The sequence below is a fragment of the Oncorhynchus masou genome, chromosome 15 (assembly GCF_036934945.1).
Source record: "Oncorhynchus masou masou isolate Uvic2021 chromosome 15, UVic_Omas_1.1, whole genome shotgun sequence".
NCBI lineage: Eukaryota > Metazoa > Chordata > Actinopteri > Salmoniformes > Salmonidae > Oncorhynchus > Oncorhynchus masou.
In genome coordinates, this window is record NC_088226.1 from 63909372 (window position 1) to 63931759 (window position 22388).

Here is a 22388-nt window from a genome sequence, read left to right on the forward strand (position 1 = left end):
ACACACAGCACTGATGTTTTGGGACAAGTCCTTACTTGGGGTTGGTACTAACTTTAGGATGTGATTCACCTTATGTGTATGACATTTTCTATGGCTTAACATCTTATAAGACAACCTTTTTTTGTTAATGGCCCGCTTTCGACTCTTTCGGCTACCCCCCAGTTCAAGTAATGTAAACCTGGCAGTCTCTCCTAAAGAAACCTTGGGGGAGGTTTCTATCTCCCTCTACACCTAAAGTGGTTCAGCCCTGGAGAAAGGGGCAAAGAGGGGTAATTCAGAGGCTGTGAGGCTTTGGCAATTTGTGGGGTGTCACCATAGCAACTGGAAGCATTCTTGCTCCTTGGGACATTATTGGGGAGGGGTGGGGGTTCTAGAACGGGTCCCTTTTTTGGGAGTTACAGAGAGGGGGACCTCTCGGGCCCATTAGAAGCAGGGCATTGGGGAGCTATTGTTCCCATGCAGATTTCTGTCACGCTCACACAAAGCTGTTTGTGGGACAGCGACTCGGAGGAAAGACAAAACCACTGAAAGAAGGGATTAGCTTTTTCTCTTCATGTCTGGGGCTGTCAGACAAGGATCAGACAGTGGGCCTGTCAAAACAGGGATTTAATCGAACTAGCTCACATTTGATCATATAAGCTAATTCACACTGGGCTTCTAAGCAAAAGTTCCACTTTTTTGTGTGAACAGCAGTGATTCTAGGTTGGCTGTTCTTTTTTGTATTTTGAGTTGGTTGCCTTTCCAGTTAACTGCTAACTGTTTAGTTTCTGTGCTAAATAAGCATTCTGCGTTTTGTTTCACTGTTCACCATGAAGCTGCAATTTATTGACACCATTGATTCAGAGTTTGTTGGGAAATTATATTTGTTGAGTGTTAAGTCATTGGTTGCATTTTTAATTTGAGTTGCACATATTGTGCCCCTTTTTCTCAGCTACCCACTCACCAGAGAGGAGCTTTATTTTCAAATGGAATAAAGGGTTGCTGCGGGATACAAAAGTAATTGTTGAAATCTGAGACAGAAAGCATGAGTTCTGTGATGGTATTTTCTCTGAGATTACACAAATACATTGGGGCCAACAGGGGCCAATAGGGCATCAGCCACTGCTAGTATTAAGCTCTCTCTAACCTCTGAATTCCTCAAACACAATTGTGGGAAACAATGGTTTATTACAGAACATTTTGATTGAACATTTTGAAGAGAAAAACAAGACAATCTGTTTAACAATTGCATTTCTGACATTCCAGAGTTAATGAATGCTGTTATTTCACCTCAGATATAGACCAGAGAAAATAGAATGCCGACACAGTTAACACCCACTCACCCCTCAGCGTTTTCAGTTGTGGAAATCCCCAAGCATTCTATTCAATTCATGGTCATTTGTCATAACCATACGTCAGCTATCACTATTAGAATGACAGTGTAGTGATTTATGTGTTGAACACCTACAGTAGCTGGCAAGTTATACAGTGTACATGCAAACCTAGTCATTTGTAGAAATATGTCTGGATTCTTGACATTTGGCAGGGTTCCACTGAAAGTGGAGGAGTGCACTGAAATCCGTTCCAAATTTGAAATCCTTTCTCATTGATGCAAATTTGAAATCCCATATGGCTATTTGCACTTTAAATTCCCCCAAAATGTCACCGTCATAAGTACTGTAGATCTAGGCTATACTATTAAAACAATGCTAATTAGTAGCCATTAGTAGCCACACACATCTGTTTTCTATATCTCGTCATTATCCACTTCCATATAGGCTGAGTGTTTTTATTCACCCAGCTCCCTGTCTGCAGTAGCATCTCCTTATGGCACTGTTGAACAGACACGCCCATAAACTAAAATAGCATGGTCAGTTGCGGACCACCCCATGCTATTCTCTCCTGGTGTTTTATACCTTTGCCATGATCAAAGCCTCCATGTTCCCCACCGATGTTGTATAGAGCCAGAGTCGGATGAATGAAGGCAAGCTTTGGAGCGCTATGTGAGTGCTCAGTCCCTTCCCTTCCTTCCACTCCACTTTCTCTCCTCTCTGTGTTCTATCTCCCCCCACCACTCCACTTCCTCTCCTCTCTGTGTTCTATCTCCCCCCACCACTCCACTTTCTCTCCTCTCTGTGTTCTATCTCCCCCCACCACTCCACTTTCTCTCCTCTCTGTGTTCTATCTCCCCCACCACTCCACTTTCTCTCCTCTCTGTGTTCTATCTCCCCCCACCACCCCACTTTCTCTCCTCTCTGTGTTCTATCTCCCCCACCACTCCACTTTCTCTCCTCTCTGTGTTCTATCTCCCCCCACCACTCCACTTCCTCTCCTCTCTGTGTTCTATCTCCCCCCACCACTCCACTTTCTCTCCTCTCTGTGTTCTATCTCCCCCCACCACTCCACTTTCTCTCCTCTCTGTGTTCTATCTCCCCCCACCACCCCACTTTCTCTCCTCTCTGTGTTCTATCTCCCCCCACCACTCCACTTTCTCTCCTCTCTGTGTTCTATCTCCCCCCACCACTCCACTTTCTCCCCTCTCTGTGTTCTATCTCCCCCCACCACTCTCTTTTCCCTCTCTCCCTTTAACATGTTTTTTCATTTTTTCATTTCACCTTTATTTAACCAGGTAGGCTAGTTGAGAACATGTTCTCATTTACAACTGCGACCTGGCCAAGATAAATCAAAGCAGTGCGACAAAAACAACAACACAGAGTTGCACATGTAACCTTCTTTTTAAAAAATATTTCCCACTCCTTTCTTTCCCCATCACCCTTCTTCTCTCCCTCTTTTGTCTCAGGTCTGACTGAAAAGCAGTCGAGTTGAACTGACCGACTTCCATTGTGAGCCTCATCCATTCATGAGTGCCTATAAGATCCTTATCATGAGCTTTATGGCACAACATGGACACGTTTACCGCTACAGGCTTCATGAATGAACCTGGCGGTGCCTCACTCAGCTATGATGTCATTCCTCTGGGGTTGTGTTGGGGCGGTATGACCGTCTAATGTCTGTATTGTGGCAGTAGAATGTGGCCCAGACGCGTGGAAGGGGAAGTAATAGAGTAACTTCCAGTCGCATGTCAGACAAATGAATACACCTACTCCTAACTTAGTCATCTTCAATCAAAGATGATAGTTTTGTTTCCAGGAAATGGCTAAATGCGTGTTAGAGCTGTGATGAAGGCCATGCGGCCGAAAGGTTGGCACAAAATAAGAATGTGCAAGCTCAGTGTGCACAAGCTTCTTTTCACTGAACTACAGTATGTTTTAATGTCATGTGCAAAGTACAATGAAATGCCTTTCTTCATAGCTCTAAACCCAACAATGCAGTAATTAATATCAATGTAGAACTAAAAATTACTTAAGATAGAACAAAAACACAATAAATAAAAGAAATAGAAATAAGAAGCACGCGAGATGTAAGCATGCATACTATATACAGGGTCAGTTTCAATACCATGTTTACAATGTGTAGGGATACTGGAGTGATGGAGGTAGATATGTATAGGAGTAAGGTGACTATATACAGGGTCAGTTTCAATACCATGTTTACAATGTGTAGGGATACTGGAGTGATGGAGGTAGATATGTATAGGAGTAAGGTGACTATATACAGGGTCAGTTTCAATACCATGTTTGCAATGTGTACGGATACTGGAGTGATGGAGGTAGATATGTATAGGAGTAAGGTGACTATATACAGGGTCAGTTTCAATACCATGTTTACAATGTGTAGGGATACTGGAGTGATGGAGGTAGATATGTATAGGAGTAAGGTGACTATATACAGGGTCAGTTTCAATACCATGTTTACAATGTGTAGGGATACTGGAGTGATGGAGGTAGATATGTATAGGAGTAAGGTGACAGGGATACTGGAGTGATGGAGGTAGATATGTATAGGAGTAAGGTGACTATATACAGGGTCAGTTTCAATACCATATTTACAATGTGTAGGGATACTGGAGTGATGAGGTAGATATGTATAGGAGTAAGGTGACTATATACAGGGTCAGTTTCAATACCATGTTTACAATGTGTAGGGATACTGGAGTGATGGAGGTAGATATGTATAGGAGTAAGGTGACTATATACAGGGTCAGTTTCAATACCATGTTTACAATGTGTAGGGATACTGGAGTGATGGAGGTAGATATGTATAGGAGTAAGGTGACTATATACAGGGTCAGTTTCAATACCATGTTTGCAATGTGTACGGATACTGGAGTGATGGAGGTAGATATGTATAGGAGTAAGGTGACTATATACAGGGTCAGTTTCAATACCATGTTTACAATGTGTAGGGATACTGGAGTGATGGAGGTAGATATGTATAGGAGTAAGGTGACTATATACAGGGTCAGTTTCAATACCATGTTTACAATGTGTAGGGATACTGGAGTGATGGAGGTAGATATGTATAGGAGTAAGGTGACAGGGATACTGGAGTGATGGAGGTAGATATGTATAGGAGTAAGGTGACTATATACAGGGTCAGTTTCAATACCATATTTACAATGTGTAGGGATACTGGAGTGATGAGGTAGATATGTATAGGAGTAAGGTGACTATATACAGGGTCAGTTTCAATACCATGTTTACAATGTGTAGGGATACTGGAGTGATGGAGGTAGATATGTATAGGAGTAAGGTGACTATATACAGGGTCAGTTTCAATACCATGTTTACAATGTGTAGGGATACTGGAGTGATGGAGGTAGATATGTATAGGAGTAAGGTGACAGGGATACTGGAGTGATGGAGGTAGATATGTATAGGAGTAAGGTGACTATATACAGGGTCAGTTTCAATACCATATTTACAATGTGTAGGGATACTGGAGTGATGAGGTAGATATGTATAGGAGTAAGGTGACTATATACAGGGTCAGTTTCAATACCATATTTACAATGTGTAGGGATACTGGAGTGATGAGGTAGATATGTATAGGAGTAAGGTGACTATATACAGGGTCAGTTTCAATACCATATTTACAATGTGTAGGGATACTGGAGTGATGAGGTAGATATGTATAGGAGTAAGGTGACTATATACAGGGTCAGTTTCAATACCATGTTTACAATGTGTAGGGATACTGGAGTGATGGAGGTAGATATGTATAGGAGTACGGTGACAGGGTTACTGGAGTGATGGAGGTAGATATGTATAGGAGTAAGGTGACAGGGATACTGGAGTGATGGAGGTAGATATGTATAGGAGTAAGGTGACAGGGATACTGGAGTGATGGAGGTAGATATGTATAGGAGTAAGGTGACAGGGATACTGGAGTGATGGAGGTAGATATGTATAGGAGTAAGGTGACAGGGATCCTGGAGTTATAGAGGTAGATATGTATAGGGTTAAGGTGAATAGGCATCAGGATATATGATAAACAGAGTAGCAGCAGCGTATATGATGATTGTATGTGACTGGGTGTGTGCAGAGTCAGTATACTTGTGTGTTGGAGTCAGTATAAATGTGTGTGGAGTCAGTATAAATGTGTGTGGAGTCAGTATAAATGTATGTGTGGAGTCAGTATAAATGTGTGTGCATGTTATATGTGTTGGAGTCAGTATAAATGTGTGTGCATGTTATGTGTGTTGGAGTCAGTATAAATGTGTGTGCATGTTATGTGTGTTGGAGTCTATAAATGTGTGTGGAGTCAGTATAAATGTGTGTGCATGTTATGTGTGTTGGAGTCAGTATAAATGTGTGTGCATGTTATGTGTGTTGGAGTCAGTATAAATGTGTGTGCATGTTATGTGTGTTGGAGTCAGTATAAATGTGTGTGCATGTTATGTGTGTTGGAGTCAGTATAAATGTGTGTGCATGTTATGTGTGTTGGAGTCAGTATAAATGTGTGTGCATGTTATGTGTGTTGGAGTCAGTATAAATGTGTGTGCATGTTATGTGTGTTGGAGTCAGTATAAATGTGTGTGCATGTTATGTGTGTTGGAGTCAGTATAAATGTGTGTGCATGTTATGTGTGTTGGAGTCAGTATAAATGTGTGTGCATGTTATGTGTGTTGGAGTCAGTATAAATGTGTGTGCATGTTATGTGTGTTGGAGTGTGCATAAAGACAGTTTAAAAAAAGGTCTCAACTCAGATATTCTGTAGCTGTTTAGCAGTCTTATCGCTTGGGTATAGAAGCTGTTCAGGAGCCTGTTGGTGTCAGATTTGATGCACCAGTAAGTACCACTTGCCATGTGGAAGCAAAGAGAACAGTCTATGGCTTGGGTGGCTGGATTCTTTAATGATTTTCCAGGTGTGTGTCAACATTTCTGAAGCATCTCCTGCAATCCCTAGATTTAGTTTGTTCTGTGTAAAGTATAACAAAGCTATTTGACATGGATTCAAGTAAGGTGTCATTACTTCTCTCCACCATGTGCTGCTGAAGAAATGTCATCAAGTTTCTCTATGACGGGCTGGGAAAGGCTCATGTTCGGGTGCTGCTCCACACTCAAAGTGTGCACTTGGGGAGGCAGATTGGCACTCTGACTGTTGTCTTTCCCAGGGCTCTTTGTGCGATGGCTGGCCACTGGCCCAGCACCAAGCACCAATGTATTATTTGGGTCAGCCACCAGCAATGCTGTTGCCAAGGCTTTTTTGGGGAGGTAGAACATCTTGTATGTTGTGCTACTGATCTAGGAGACATACTATAATCTTTCTACAAAAAGAGCAATTGACGAAGCCGCAATGGGAGAATCCTGGATTTGTGGATCATAGACCCTGTTAATGATGGAAAGCGAAGGGATGTAATTTCATTAGCTACAATTGAGATGCAGAAGGATCCAATCCAGTCAACTGTTAAGTGAATTCACACAGCGTGACATTGCCTTTGACAATCTGTTGAGCTGAAAGATGTTTGATTTCTCAGTGTTAGCCTACATCAACCCAAATTATATTGTACAGTATTTTCAAACCTGTGGATTCAATGGTGGATAATGAGATGGATCAGTGTACTCATACAGGTTACATTCCAACTGAGAGGACTCGAACATTCACAGGGACATTAGTTTAGAAAAGTCTCTGTCTTTGTTTATGTCATTTCAATTTCATAGCTTCTCATCTTAAACTCTTACTGTCAACATTGCTTCAACCTAAGCCATATTATTTATATCAACCGTACTTGTCTGCACGACCAGTTGATGTAATAAGACAGACCACAGCCAAAAGCTAAATGAAGTAGCTAACCTCAAACCTCCCAGGAGTAATGAAATAGTTAGCCCCTCAGTGGAGTTGCTTGTTATTTTGGTATAACAGTGCTCTGCCTGGCTATAACAGTGACCCTATTCTTCCTCACATTGCTAACAGAGGTCACGGACGATTAAGAGCACTCCTTGTCTGCCTAAATGAAATGCCAATGCCTGTGATGGGGCGTAGTGGAGTTGATTGTTTCTTAATTTAGTTTTTAGACCCTGAAATAAAACATGCCAAAATGCTCAGTTTGTTGTTTTTTTTATTTACCAAAAATATGTTGTAAAGACATTATTGATGGCAAAAAAACAAGTATTATGTCAAGTATATCCGAAGATGTAAAGCGTCACTATGCCATTTAAGCTTTATCGATTTGTGTTTGAGGTGGTGAATCAAATTATGTTGGGTCGGGTATTTGTCATTGGAAAGAAAAGGTAGGTTAGGTCTTGAAAGAGCATAGATAAAAGTAGTTGTTTGTCTCAGTAGGGTCATTCTGTGAGAAACAGAAACATCTTCCTCCAAAGGACATTTCGTTGTTCTAAATTCCTGGAAAATACTGAATCCGATTGACGTTTTTTGTTCCATGTTCACACAGAATAACCCTATTGGGAGGAGGGAAGGAATAACCAACCCTATTTGGAGGAGGGAGGGTGTCTTGTCAAGGAATAACCAATCCTATTGGGAGGAGGGAGGGTGTCTTGTCAAGGAATAACCAACCCTATTGGGAGGAGGGAGGGTGTTTTGTCAAGGAATAACCAACCCTACTGGGAGGAGGGAGGGTGTTTTGTCAAGGAATAACCAATCCTATTGGGAGGAGGGAGGGTGTCTTGTCAAGGAATAACCAACCCTATTGGGAGGAGGGAGGGTGTTTTGTCAAGGAATAACCAACCCTATTGGGAGGAGGGAGGGTGTTTTGTCAAGGAATAACCAACCCTACTGGGAGGAGGGAGGGTGTTTTGTCAAGGAATAACCAATCCTATTGGGAGGAGGGAGGGTGTCTTGTCAAGGAATAACCAACCCTATTGGGAGGAGGGAGGGTGTCTTGTCAAGGAATAACCAACCCTATTGGGAGGAGGGAGGGTGTCTTGTCAAGGAATAACCAACCCTATTGGGAGGAGGGAGGGTGTCTTGTCAAGGAATAACCAACCCTCTTTGGAGGAGGGAGGGTGTCTTGTCAAGGAATAACCAATCCTATTGGGAGGAGGGAGGGTGTCTTGTCAAGGAATAACCAACCCTATTGGGAGGAGGGAGGGTGTCTTGTCAAGGAATAACCAACCCTATTGGGAGGAGGGAGGGTGTCTTGTCAAGGAATAACCAACCCTATTGGGAGGAGGGAGGGTGTCTTGTCAAGGAATAACCAACCCTATTGGGAGGAGGGAGGGTGTCTTGTCAAGGAATAACCAACCCTATTTGGAGGAGGGAGGGTGTCTTGTCAAGGAATAACCAATCCTATTGGGAGGAGGGAGGGTGTCTTGTCAAGGAATAACCAACCCTATTGGGAGGAGGGAGGGTGTCTTGTCAAGGAATAACCAACCCTATTGAGAGGAGGGAGGGTGTCTTGTCAAGGAATAACCAACCCTATTGGGAGGAGGGAGGGTGTCTTGTCAAGGAATAACAAACCCTATTGGGAGGAGGGAGGGTGTTTTGTCAAGGAATAACCAACCCTATTGGGAGGAGGGAGGGTGTTTTGTCAAGGAATAACCAACCCTATTGGGAGGATGGAGGGTGTCTTGTCAAGGAATAACCAACCCTATTGAGAGGAGGGAGGGTGTTTTGTCAAGGAATAACCAACCCTATTGGGAGGATGGAGGGTGTCATGTCAAGGAATAACCAACCCTATTGAGAGGAGGGAGGGTATCTTGTCAAGGAATAACCAACCCTATTTGGAGGTGGGAGGGTGTCTTGTCAAGGAATAACCAACCCTATTTGGAGGTGGGAGGGTGTCTTGTCAAAGAATAACCAACCTTATTGGGAGGAGGGAGGGTGTTTTGTCAAGGAATAACCAACCCTATTGGGAGGAGGGAGGGTGTTTTGTCAAGGAATAACCAACCCTACTGGGAGGAGGGAGGGTGTTTTGTCAAGGAATAACCAACCCTATTGGGAGGAGGGAGGGTGTTTTGTCAAAGAATAACCAACCCTATTGGGAGGTGGGAGGGTGTCTTGTCAAGGAATAACCAACCCTATTGGGAGGAGGGAGGGTGTTTTGTCAAGGAATAACCAACCCTATTGGGAGGAGGGAGGGTGTCTGGGCAGGGAATAACCAACCCTATTGGGAGGAGGGAGGGTGTTTTGTCAAGGAATAACCAACCCTATTGGGAGGAGGGAGGGTGTCTTGTCAAGGAATAACCAACCCTATTGGGAGGAGGGAGGGTGTTTTGTCAAGGAATAACCAACCCTATTGGGAGGAGGGAGGGTGTTTTGTCAAGGAATAACCAACCCTATTGGGAGGATGGAGGGTGTCTTGTCAAGGAATAACCAACCCTATTGGGAGGATGGAGGGTGTCTTGTCAAGGAATAACCAAGCCTATTGGGAGGAGGGAGGGTGTTTTGTCAAGGAATAACCAACCCTATTGGGAGGAGGGAGGGTGTTTTGTCAAGGAATAACCAACCCTATTGGGAGGATGGAGGGTGTCTTGTCAAGGAATAACCAACCCTATTGAGAGGAGGGAGGGTATCTTGTCAAGGAATAACCAACCCTATTTGGAGATGGGAGGGTGTCTTGTCAAGGAATAACCAACCCTATTTGGAGGTGGGAGGTTGTCTTGTCAAAGAATAACCAACCTTATTGGGAGGAGGGAGGGTGTTTTGTCAAGGAATAACCAACCCTATTGGGAGGAGGGAGGGTGTTTTGTCAAGGAATAACCAACCCTATTGGGAGGAGGGAGGGTGTTTTGTCAAGGAATAACCAACCCTATTGGGAGGAGGGAGGGTGTTTTGTCAAGGAATAACCAACCCTATTGGGAGGAGGGAGGGTGTTTTGTCAAGGAATAACCAACCCTACTGGGAGGAGGGAGGGTGTTTTGTCAAGGAATAACCAATCCTATTGGGAGGAGGGAGGGTGTCTTGTCAAGGAATAACCAACCCTATTGGGAGGAGGGAGGGTGTCTTGTCAAGGAATAACCAACCCTATTGGGAGGAGGGAGGGTGTCTTGTCAAGGAATAACCAACCCTATTGGGAGGAGGGAGGGTGTCTTGTCAAGGAATAACCAACCCTCTTTGGAGGAGGGAGGGTGTCTTGTCAAGGAATAACCAATCCTATTGGGAGGAGGGAGGGTGTCTTGTCAAGGAATAACCAACCCTATTGGGAGGAGGGAGGGTGTCTTGTCAAGGAATAACCAACCCTATTGGGAGGAGGGAGGGTGTCTTGTCAAGGAATAACCAACCCTATTGGGAGGAGGGAGGGTGTCTTGTCAAGGAATAACCAACCCTATTGGGAGGAGGGAGGGTGTCTTGTCAAGGAATAACCAACCCTATTTGGAGGAGGGAGGGTGTCTTGTCAAGGAATAACCAATCCTATTGGGAGGAGGGAGGGTGTCTTGTCAAGGAATAACCAACCCTATTGGGAGGAGGGAGGGTGTCTTGTCAAGGAATAACCAACCCTATTGAGAGGAGGGAGGGTGTCTTGTCAAGGAATAACCAACCCTATTGGGAGGAGGGAGGGTGTCTTGTCAAGGAATAACCAACCCTATTGGGAGGAGGGAGGGTGTTTTGTCAAGGAATAACCAACCCTATTGGGAGGAGGGAGGGTGTTTTGTCAAGGAATAACCAACCCTATTGGGAGGATGGAGGGTGTCTTGTCAAGGAATAACCAACCCTATTGAGAGGAGGGAGGGTGTTTTGTCAAGGAATAACCAACCCTATTGGGAGGATGGAGGGTGTCATGTCAAGGAATAACCAACCCTATTGAGAGGAGGGAGGGTATCTTGTCAAGGAATAACCAACCCTATTTGGAGGTGGGAGGGTGTCTTGTCAAGGAATAACCAACCCTATTTGGAGGTGGGAGGGTGTCTTGTCAAAGAATAACCAACCTTATTGGGAGGAGGGAGGGTGTTTTGTCAAGGAATAACCAACCCTATTGGGAGGAGGGAGGGTGTTTTGTCAAGGAATAACCAACCCTACTGGGAGGAGGGAGGGTGTTTTGTCAAGGAATAACCAACCCTATTGGGAGGAGGGAGGGTGTTTTGTCAAAGAATAACCAACCCTATTGGGAGGTGGGAGGGTGTCTTGTCAAGGAATAACCAACCCTATTGGGAGGAGGGAGGGTGTTTTGTCAAGGAATAACCAACCCTATTGGGAGGAGGGAGGGTGTCTGGGCAGGGAATAACCAACCCTATTGGGAGGAGGGAGGGTGTTTTGTCAAGGAATAACCAACCCTATTGGGAGGAGGGAGGGTGTCTTGTCAAGGAATAACCAACCCTATTGGGAGGAGGGAGGGTGTTTTGTCAAGGAATAACCAACCCTATTGGGAGGAGGGAGGGTGTTTTGTCAAGGAATAACCAACCCTATTGGGAGGATGGAGGGTGTCTTGTCAAGGAATAACCAACCCTATTGGGAGGATGGAGGGTGTCTTGTCAAGGAATAACCAAGCCTATTGGGAGGAGGGAGGGTGTTTTGTCAAGGAATAACCAACCCTATTGGGAGGAGGGAGGGTGTTTTGTCAAGGAATAACCAACCCTATTGGGAGGATGGAGGGTGTCTTGTCAAGGAATAACCAACCCTATTGAGAGGAGGGAGGGTATCTTGTCAAGGAATAACCAACCCTATTTGGAGATGGGAGGGTGTCTTGTCAAGGAATAACCAACCCTATTTGGAGGTGGGAGGTTGTCTTGTCAAAGAATAACCAACCTTATTGGGAGGAGGGAGGGTGTTTTGTCAAGGAATAACCAACCCTATTGGGAGGAGGGAGGGTGTTTTGTCAAGGAATAACCAACCCTATTGGGAGGAGGGAGGGTGTTTTGTCAAGGAATAACCAACCCTATTGGGAGGAGGGAGGGTGTTTTGTCAAGGAATAACCAACCCTATTGGGAGGATGGAGGGTGTCTTGTCAAGGAATAACCAACCCTATTGGGAGGAGGGAGGGTGTTTTGTCAAAGAATAACCAACCCTATTGGGAGGAGGGAGGGTGTCTTGTCAAGGAATAACCAACCCTATTGGGAGGAGGGAGGGTGTTTTGTCAAGGAATAACCAACCCTATTGGGAGGAGCGAGGGTGTCTGGGCAGGGAATAACCAACCCTATTGGGAGGAGGGAGGGTGTTTTGTCAAGGAATAACCAACCCTATTGGGAGGAGGGAGGGTGTCTTGTCAAGGAATAACCAACCCTATTGGGAGGAGGGAGGGTGTTTTGTCAAGGAATAACCAACCCTATTGGGAGGAGGGAGGGTGTTTTGTCAAGGAATAACCAACCCTATTGGGAGGAGGGAGGGTGTTTTGTCAAGGAATAACCAACCCTATTGGGAGGATGGAGGGTGTCTTGTCAAGGAATAACCAACCCTATTGGGAGGATGGAGGGTGTCTTGTCAAGGAATAACCAACCCTATTGAGAGGAGGGAGGGTGTTTTGTCAAGGAATAACCAACCCTATTGGGAGGATGGAGGGTGTCTTGTCAAGGAATAACCAACCCTATTGAGAGGAGGGAGGGTATCTTGTCAAGGAATAACCAACCCTATTTGGAGGTGGGAGGGTGTCTTGTCAAAGAATAACCAACCTTATTGGGAGGAGGGAGGGTGTTTTGTCAAGGAATAACCAACCCTATTGGGAGGAGGGAGGGTGTTTTGTCAAGGAATAACCAACCCTATTGGGAGGAGGGAGAGTGTTTTGTCAAGGAATAACCAACCCTATTGGGAGGAGGGAGGGTGTTTTGTCAAAGAATAACCAACCCTATTGGGAGGAGGGAGGGTGTCTTGTCAAGGAATAACCAACCCTATTGGGAGGAGGGAGGGTGTTTTGTCAAGGAATAACCAACCCTATTGGGAGGAGGGAGGGTGTCTGGGCAGGGAATAACCAACCCTATTGGGAGGAGGGAGGGTGTTTTGTCAAGGAATAACCAACCCTATTGGGAGGAGGGAGGGTGTTTTGTCAAGGAATAACCAACCCTATTGGGAGGATGGAGGGTGTCTTGTCAAGGAATAACCAACCCTATTGGGAGGATGGAGGGTGTCTTGTCAAGGAATAACCAACCCTATTGAGAGGAGGGAGGGTGTTTTGTCAAGGAATAACCAACCCTATTGGGAGGATGGAGGGTGTCTTGTCAAGGAATAACCAACCCTATTGAGAGGAGGGAGGGTATCTTGTCAAGGAATAACCAACCCTATTTGGAGGTGGGAGGATGTCTTGTCAAAGAATAACCAACCTTATTGGGAGGAGGGAGGGTGTTTTGTCAAGGAATAACCAACCCTATTGGGAGGAGGGAGGGTGTTTTGTCAAGGAATAACCAACCCTATTGGGAGGAGGGAGGGTGTTTTGTCAAGGAATAACCAACCCTATTGGGAGGAGGGAGGGTGTTTTGTCAAGGAATAACCAACCCTATTGGGAGGATGGAGGGTGTCTTGTCAAGGAATAACCAACCCTATTGGGAGGAGGGAGGCTGTTTTGTCAAAGAATAACCAACCCTATTGGGAGGAGGGAGGGTGTCTTGTCAAGGAATAACCAACCCTATTGGGAGGAGGGAGGGTGTTTTGTCAAGGAATAACCAACCCTATTGGGAGGAGGGAGGGTGTCTGGGCAGGGAATAACCAACCCTATTGGGAGGAGGGAGGGTGTTTTGTCAAGGAATAACCAACCCTATTGGGAGGAGGGAGGGTGTCTTGTCAAGGAATAACCAACCCTATTGGGAGGAGGGAGGGTGTTTTGTCAAGGAATAACCAACCCTATTGGGAGGAGGGAGGGTGTTTTGTCAAGGAATAACCAACCCTATTGGGAGGATGGAGGGTGTCTTGTCAAGGAATAACCAACCCTATTGGGAGGATGGAGGGTGTCTTGTCAAGGAATAACCAAGCCTATTGGGAGGAGGGAGGGTGTTTTGTCAAGGAATAGCCAACCCTATTGGGAGGAGGGAGGGTGTCTGGGCAGGGAAGAGCTAATGGCTAATGTTGACATTTGATCCATCTGTGTCCCACTGCTTGCTGAACTCCCTTCTGTCACTCCCCTGTCCATAATGCATAGCTAGTAGTCTCCCAGTCGCACACACAATTCATCTTAAGTTGTTAGACAAAATTGGTTACATAAACATACGATTTGGCGATTGCCACCTCTGGGTGGTTCTAAGCTATTAATAAATGATGAACTATTGCTGAACAGCATATCTTTGCATTGTAAAATGAGAAGACTTGTACAAACAGAAGAAATATGAAGTAAATTGAAGAGGCAGCATTTGCCAGACAACTTGTTACTTCAGTTTAAAAACACAACAAGGTCCATTCAAGTAAAAATAGGGGATGACAAGGTTGCACATACCACTAGCAAACAAATGAACTACTTTAAAAAATCTAAATGTTTTTTCATTTTAAATTAAATGGAATAGTCTGATCAGCAACAATGAATTAGTAGGCAGTAGCGTGGTGGTACAGACCCTGGTAATGAATAGTGCATTAAAATCCCAGTCTAACACAATTTACAACCCAGTCATGAATTCAGAGAGCGGTCTGCTTGGCACCCATTGGTTAAAGAGCACCTCTTTGGCTTGTGTGCCAATTCTAGTGGCGGGTATCTCAGTGTCTGACAGACACACACCAGGGTGTCCTGTTTGCCTGGGCATGCAAGCATCAGCACATATCCTAGATAACGAGACCATTACTTCAAACGAGATGATGACAAAAGCCAATTGGTACAGTTATCAAACGCAGATATTAATGAAATGGAACTGGGTTAAGGTGAGATGTGTGTGGGACTCGGTCAATTGTAATAAATGCTAATGCAGGGAACAGGGTGCAGACATCTTACCAAATGTACAGTGCTTTGCCTTTAGCAAGTTGTTGGTTGTGTATCACCCTGTTTGTCTTCAGTCAGAGTGCCTTCGAATTTCTATTGTGATCCCAGCATTTTATAGCTCAAGATTATTTATCAGGATGGGCTTGGTACGCCTATTTAAAGTTTACCTCAAACGTAAAGCTTTTACATTGTATTGCATGATACAACACAAATAAAAGCCTTGAAAGATGTTCTTTAGGCAAATATTCAAATATTCATTGCTTTTGTTCTAATCTTGTTAAGTGGGTTTTGAAAGACGTAATGGGAATGCAGTCATTGGCTCCTGAGGTAAAGTAAACGGTATCTGAGTGGGGTAGGGACAAGCATTGATTTGGACTGAGGTAGAGTTTCCCAGATTGTAGATACTTAATATACACAAATACATGTTCCTTGTAATTATGTGGTACAAGTACAGAAAATGTCTCTTTTGTCTACAAACCTTTGTGTGTCTTGGCACCATATGTCTTTGTATGACCAGCTGCTACTGGGGATCTATCGTGTGTGTATGTGTGTGTTGGGGGGGGGGGGGGCTTTTGTTGTGTCTACCCTTGCGTGTCTGGCTGAGTTGACAGTATGTGAGAGGACAGTGTAACAAGAGTCGAAACCTTGCCCTCTTTGTTTGGTAATTATACCACTCTGCGTTCACATGGTAGAGGGGTACTGTGAAGAACCATCAGGGTGGAGAGCACGCCAAACAAAGCCTTAACAATCTGGAAATAATTCCCTTGACCCTATTCAACCCACTGGTTTTAGGCATAGTCCTTCATCTCTCACTATAGGGCTATGGTGTAGGGCGATGGTGTAGGGTGTTGGTGTAGGGCTATGGTGGAAGGCTGTGGTGTAGGGCGATGGTGTAGGGCGTTGGTGTGGGGCAATTGTGTAGGGCGATGGTGTAGGGCGTTGGTGTAGGGCTATAGTGTAGGGCAATGGTTTAGGGCTATGTTGTAGGGTGATGGTTTAGGGCTATGGTGTAGTGCGATAGTGTAGGACGATGGTGTAGGGCGATGGTGTAGGGCTATAGTGTAGAGCTATGGTGTAGGGCTATAGTGTAGGGCTATAGTGTAGGGCTATAGTGTAGGGCTATGGTGTAGGGCTATAGTGTAGGGCAATGGTTTAGGGCTATAGTGTAGGGCTATAGTGTAGGGCTATAGTGTAGGGCTATAGTGTAGGGCTATAGTGTAGGGCTATGGTGTAGGACTTTAGTGTAGGGCTATGGTGTAGGGCTATAGTGTAGGGCTATGGTGTAGGGCTATAGTGTTGGGCTATATTGTAGGGCTATAGTGTAGGGCTACAGTGTAGGGCTACAGTGTAGGGCAATGGTTTAGGGCTATAGTATAGAGCTATGGTGTAGGACTTTAGTGTAGGGCTATGGTGTAGGGCTATGGTGTAGGGCTACAGTGTAGGGCTACGGTGTAGGGCTATAGTGTAGGGCTATGGTGTAGGGCTATAGTGTAGGGCTATGGTGTAGGACTTTAGTGTAGGGCTATGGTGTAGGGCTATGGTGTAGGGCTATAGTGCAGGGCTATAGTGTAGGGCTATGGTGTAGGGCTATAGTGTAGGGCTGTATTGTAGGGCCAGTGTGTAGGGCTATAGTGTAGGGCTGTGGTGTTGGGCTATAGTGTAGGGGTATAGTGTAGGCTATAGTGCAGGGCTATAGTGAAGGGCTATAGTGTATGGCTATAATGTAGGGCTATGGAGTAGGGCTATAGTGTATGGCTATAATGTAGGGCTATGGTGTAGGGCTATAATGTAGGGCTATAGTGTAGGGCTATGGTGTAGGGCTATAGTGTAGGGCTAGAGTGTAGGGCTAGAGTGTAGGGCTATAGTGTAGGGCTATGGTGTAGGGCTATAGTGTAGAGCTGTAGTGTTGGGCTATAGTGTAGGGCTATGGTGTAGGGCTATAGTGTAGGGCTATTGTGTAGAGCTATAGTGTAGGGCTATGGTGTAGGGCTATGGTGTAGGGCTATAGTGTAGGGCTATAGTGTAGGGCTATGGTGTAGGGCTATGGTGTAGGGCTATGGTGTAGGGCTATAGTGTAGGGCTATGGTGTAGGGCTATGTTGTAGGGCTATGGTGTAGGGCTATGGTGTAGGGCTATAGTGTAGGGCTGTAGTGTAGGGCTATAGTGTAGGGCTATAGTGTAGGGCTATAGTGTAGAGCTGTAGTGTAGGGCTATAGTGTAGGGCTATAGTGTAGGGCTATAGTGTATGGCTGTAGTGTAGGGCTATGGTGTTGGGCTATAGTGTAGGGCTATGGTGTAGGGCTATGGTGTAGGGCTATGGTGTAGGGCTGTAGTGTAGGGCTATGGTGTACGGCTATGGTGTACGGCTATAGTGTAGGGCTATGGTGTAGTGCTATAGTGTTGGGCTATATTGTAGGGCTATAGTGTAGGGCTACAGTGTAGGGCAATGGTTTAGGGCTATAGTATAGAGCTATGGTGTAGGACTTTAGTGTAGGGCTATGGTGTAGGGCTATGGCGTAGGGCTATAGTGTAGGGCTATGGTGTAGGACTATAGTGTAGGGCTATGGTGTAGGGCTATAGTGTAGGGCTATAGTGTAGGGCTATGTTGTAGGGCTTTAGTGTAGGGCTATAGTGTAGGGCTATGGTGTAGGGCTATGGTGTAGGGCTATAGTGTAGGGCAATGGTTTAGGGCTATAGTGTAGGGCTGTATTGTAGGGCCAGTGTGTAGGGCTATAGTGTAGGGCTGTGGTGTAGGGCTATAGTGTAGGGGTATATTGTAGGGCTATAGTGCAGGGCTATAGTGTAGGGCTATAGTGTATGGCTATAATGTAGGGCTATCGTGCTGGGCTATCGTGTAGGGCTATAGTGTAGGGCTATAGTGTAGGGCTATGGTGTAGGGCTATAGTGTAGGGCTAGTGTAGGGCTATAGTGTAAGGCTATGGTGTAGGGCTATAGTGTAGAGCTGTAGTGTTGGGCTATAGTGTAGGGCTATGGTGTAGGGCTATGGTGTAGGGCTATAGTGTAGGGCTATTGTGTAGGGCTATAGTGTAGGGCTATGGTGTAGGGCTATGGTGTAGGGCTATAGTGTAGGGCTATAGTGTAGGGCTATGGTGTAGGGCTATGGTGTAGGGCTATGGTGTAGGGCTATAGTGTAGGGCTATGTTGTAGGGCTATGGTGTAGGGCTATGGTGTAGGGCTATAGTGTAGGGCTGTAGTGTAGGGCTATAGTGTAGGGCTATAGTGTAGGGCTATAGTGTAGAGCTGTAGTGTAGGGCTATAGTGTAGGGCTATAGTGTAGGGCTATAGTGTATGGCTGTAGTGTAGGGCTATGGTGTTGGGCTATAGTGTAGGGCTATGGTGTAGGGCTATGGTGTAGGGCTATGGTGTAGGGCTGTAGTGTAGGGCTATGGTGTAGGGCTATGGTGTAGGGCTATAGTGTAGGGCTATAGTGTAGGGCTATGGTGTAGGGCTATAGTGTAGGGCTATGGTGTAGGACTATGGTGTAGGGCTATGGTGTAGGGCTATAGTGTAGGGCTATAGTGTAGGGCTATGGTGTAGGGATATGGTGTAGGACTTTAGTGTAGGGCTATGGTGTAGGGCTATGGTGTACGGCTATAGTGTAGGGCTATGGTGTAGGGCTATGGTGTAGGGCTATAGTGTTGGGCTATATTGTAGGGCTACAGTGTAGGGCAATGGTTTAGGGCTATAGTATAGAGCTATGGTGTAGGACTTTAGTGTAGGGCTATGGTGTAGGGCTATGGCGTAGGGCTATAGTGTAGGGCTATGTTGTAGGGCTTTAGTGTAGGGCTATAGTGTAGGGCTATGGTGTAGGGCTATGGTGTAGGGCTATAGTGTAGGGCAATGGTTTAGGGCTATAGTGTAGGGCTGTATTGTAGGGCCAGTGTGTAGGGCTATAGTGTAGGGCTGTGGTGTAGGGGTATAGTGTAGGGGTATAGTGTAGGGCTATAGTGCAGGGCTATAGTGTAGGGCTATAGTGTATGGCTATAATGTAGGGCTATCGTGCTGGGCTATCGTGTAGGGCTATAGTGTAGGGCTATGGTGTAGGGCTATAGTGTAGGGCTAGTGTAGGGCTATAGTGTAAGGCTATGGTGTAGGGCTATAGTGTAGAGCTGTAGTGTTGGGCTATAGTGTAGGGCTATGGTGTAGGGCTATGGTGTAGGGCTATTGTGTAGGGCTATAGTGTAGGGCTATGGTGTAGGGCTATTGTGTAGGGCTATAGTGTAGGGCTATGGTGTAGGGCTATAGTGTTGGGCTATATTGTAGGGCTATAGTGTAGGGCTACAGTGTAGGGCAATGGTTTAGGGCTATAGTATAGAGCTATGGTGTAGGGCTATGGTGTAGGGCTATAGTGTAGGGCAATGGTTTAGGGCTATAGTGTAGGGCTGTATTGTAGGGCCAGTGTGTAGGGCTATAGTGTAGGGCTGTGGTGTAGGGCTATAGTGTAGGGCTATAGTTTAGGGCAATGGTTTAGGGCTATAGTGTATGGCTATAATGTAGGGCTATCGTGCAGGGCTATCGTGTAGGGCTATAGTGTAGGGCTATAGTGTAGGGCTATGGTGTAGGGCTATAGTGTAGGGCTAGTGTAGGGCTATAGTGTAGGGCTATGGTGTAGGGCTATAGTGTAGAGCTGTAGTGTTGGGCTATAGTGTAGGGCTATGGTGTAGGGCTATGGTGTAGGGCTATAGTGTAGGGCTATGGTGTAGGGCTATAGTGTAGGGCTATAGTGTAGGGCTATAGTGTAGGGCTTTGGTGTAGGGCTATGGTGTAGGGCTATAGTGTAGGGCTATAGTGTAGAGCTGTAGTATAGGGCTATAGTGTAGGGCTATAGTGTAGAGCTGTAGTGTAGAGCTGTAGTGTAGGGCTGTAGTGTAGGGCTATAGTGTAGGGCTATAGTGTAGGGCTATAGTGTATCGCTGTAGTGTAGGGCTATGGTGTTGGGCTATAGTGTAGGGCTATGGTGTAGGGCTATGGTGTAGGGCTATAGTGTAGTGCTATGGTGTAGGGCTGTAGTGTAGGGCTATGGTGTAGGGCTATGGTGTAGGGCTATAGTGTAGGGCTATAGTGTAGGGCTATGGTGTAGGGCTATAGTGTAGGGCTATGGTGTAGGGCTATGGTGTAGGGCTATAGTGTAGGGCTATAGTGTAGGGCTATAGTGTAGGGCTATGGTGTAGGGCTATAGTGTAGAGCTGTTGTGTAGGGCTATAGTGTAGGGCTATGGTGTTTGGCTATAGTGTAAGGCTATAGTGTAGGGCTATAGTGTAGGGCTATGGTGTAGGGCTATAGTGTAGGGCTATAGTGTAGAGCTGTAGTGTAGGGCTATAGTGTAGGGCTATAGTGTATGGCTATAGTGTAGGGCTATAGTGTAGAGCTGTAGTGTAGGGCTATAGTGTAGGGCTATGGTATATTGGACATTGTGTCTGTCAGATACTGACAAGGAACACGACACCATGTCATGTATTCATGCACTGTATTGTTAGTGTTGCAACAGTGAACTTGAAAGTGCTTCTACCTACTTTGCTAGCCTATATCCCAAATCCCCAAACTCTTTCAGTTGAAATGGAGGAAACACTGTCTGCGCTAATGTTCACAGGTTGGAGTTTTACCTTGGATTTGGCAGGGGATGAAAAAGTTGACACAGTCAGTAGGAATCTTTCTCCAGTGATCATTGTTGAAGAATCTTGCTTTATTGTGGTGATAAAGTTGAAAAGTTACTGGACCATTCTTCAAACCAAAAGGCATTACGTTAAAGTGGAATAAGCCAGCAGAGGTGAAAAGCAGTGCTTTGTTTGTGATTATGTTAATGTGGTATGTTTTCAAATGTTGACTGACATGACCTTTGTGTCTTTAATGTATCTTTAAAGTGTTATTCTATGACCCTGGTTGATCTTGGTTGTCTCTGATTCCAGACGGTATCCACCGTGTCACGGCCCTCTGCACCCTGCGTGTCACCATTATCACCGACGACATGCTGACCAACAGCATAACGGTGCGCCTTGAGAACATGTCCCAAGAGCGCTTCTTGTCCCCGCTGCTCGCCCTCTTCATGGAGGGCGTGGCAGCGGTCCTGTCCACCCGCCCTGATGGCGTCTTCGTCTTCAACATCCAGAAGGACACACACGTCCAGGGGAGAATCCTCAACGTCACCTTCTCCGCCCTGCGCCCTCCTGGTGGACCCGGGGGCACCATCCCCTCTGGACCTTTCTTCCCCTCAGAAACCCTGCAGGAGCAGATTTATCTAAACCGGACTCTGCTCACCCTGGTGTCCAGCCAGCATGTGCTGCCCTTTGACGATAACATCTGCCTCCGCGAGCCCTGTGAGAACTACATGAAGTGTGTGTCGGTGCTGAGGTTCGACAGCTCGGCACCCTTCGTGTCCTCGGATACGGTGCTGTTCAGGCCTATCCACCCGGTGACGGGGCTGCGCTGCCGATGCCCAGCAGGTTTCACGGGGGACTACTGTGAGACGGAGATTGACCTGTGCTACTCGGGTCCCTGCAAGAATAACGGCAAGTGCCGGAGCAGGGAAGGCGGGTACACTTGTGAGTGTCCGGAGGACTTCACCGGTGAGTGTTGTTATCCACGTTTCCTACTTGACTCTTTTTCTTTCACCCCATTCTTGATCCGCTCTTTTTCACGTCAGTCTTTCTTTCACCTTTCACTCTGACTTTGCTTTTGACTTTCTTTCCTGTTTCTCTGTCGTTAGGGTTAGGGTTAGTCTCTCTGTCGTTAGGGTTAGGGTTAGTCTCTCTGTCGTTAGGGTTAGGGTTAGTCTCTCTGTCATTAGTGTTAGGGTTAGTCTCTCTGTCGTTAGGGTTAGTCTCTCTGTCATTAGTGTTAGGGTTAGTCTCTCTGTCGTTAGGGTTAGGGTTAGCCTCTGTCGTTAGGGTTAGGGTTAGTCTCTCTGTCATTAGTGTTAGGGTTAGTCTCTCTGTCATTAGGGTTAGGGTTAGTCTCTCTGTCATTAGTGTTAGGGTTAGTCTCTCTGTCGTTAGGGTTAGGGTTAGTCTCTGTCATTAGTGTTAGGGTTAGTCTCTGTCATTAGTGTTAGGGTTAGTCTCTCTGTCGTTAGGGTTAGGGTTAGTCTCTCTGTCATTAGTGTTAGGGTTAGTCTCTCTGTCGTTAGGGTTAGGGTTAGTCTCTCTGTCATTAGTGTTAGGGTTAGCCTCTCTGTCATTAGGGTTAGGGTTAGTCTCTCTGTCATTAGTGTTATAGTGTTAGGGTTAGTCTCTCTGTCATTAAGGTTGAATGATACAACGTTGTA

General features: G+C 45.7%; 1 protein-coding gene across 1 annotated transcript in view; it reads left to right on the plus strand.

The window, feature by feature from the left end:
• LOC135556632 (cadherin EGF LAG seven-pass G-type receptor 1-like) overlaps window positions 1–22388 on the plus strand; it is a 92553-nt gene that overhangs the window by 23298 nt on the left and 46867 nt on the right. The window contains exon 2 of the mRNA XM_064989991.1: window positions 21034–21690. Coding sequence (XP_064846063.1) covers window positions 21034–21690 — 657 coding nt within the window. The remainder of the gene's footprint in view (window positions 1–21033; window positions 21691–22388) is intronic.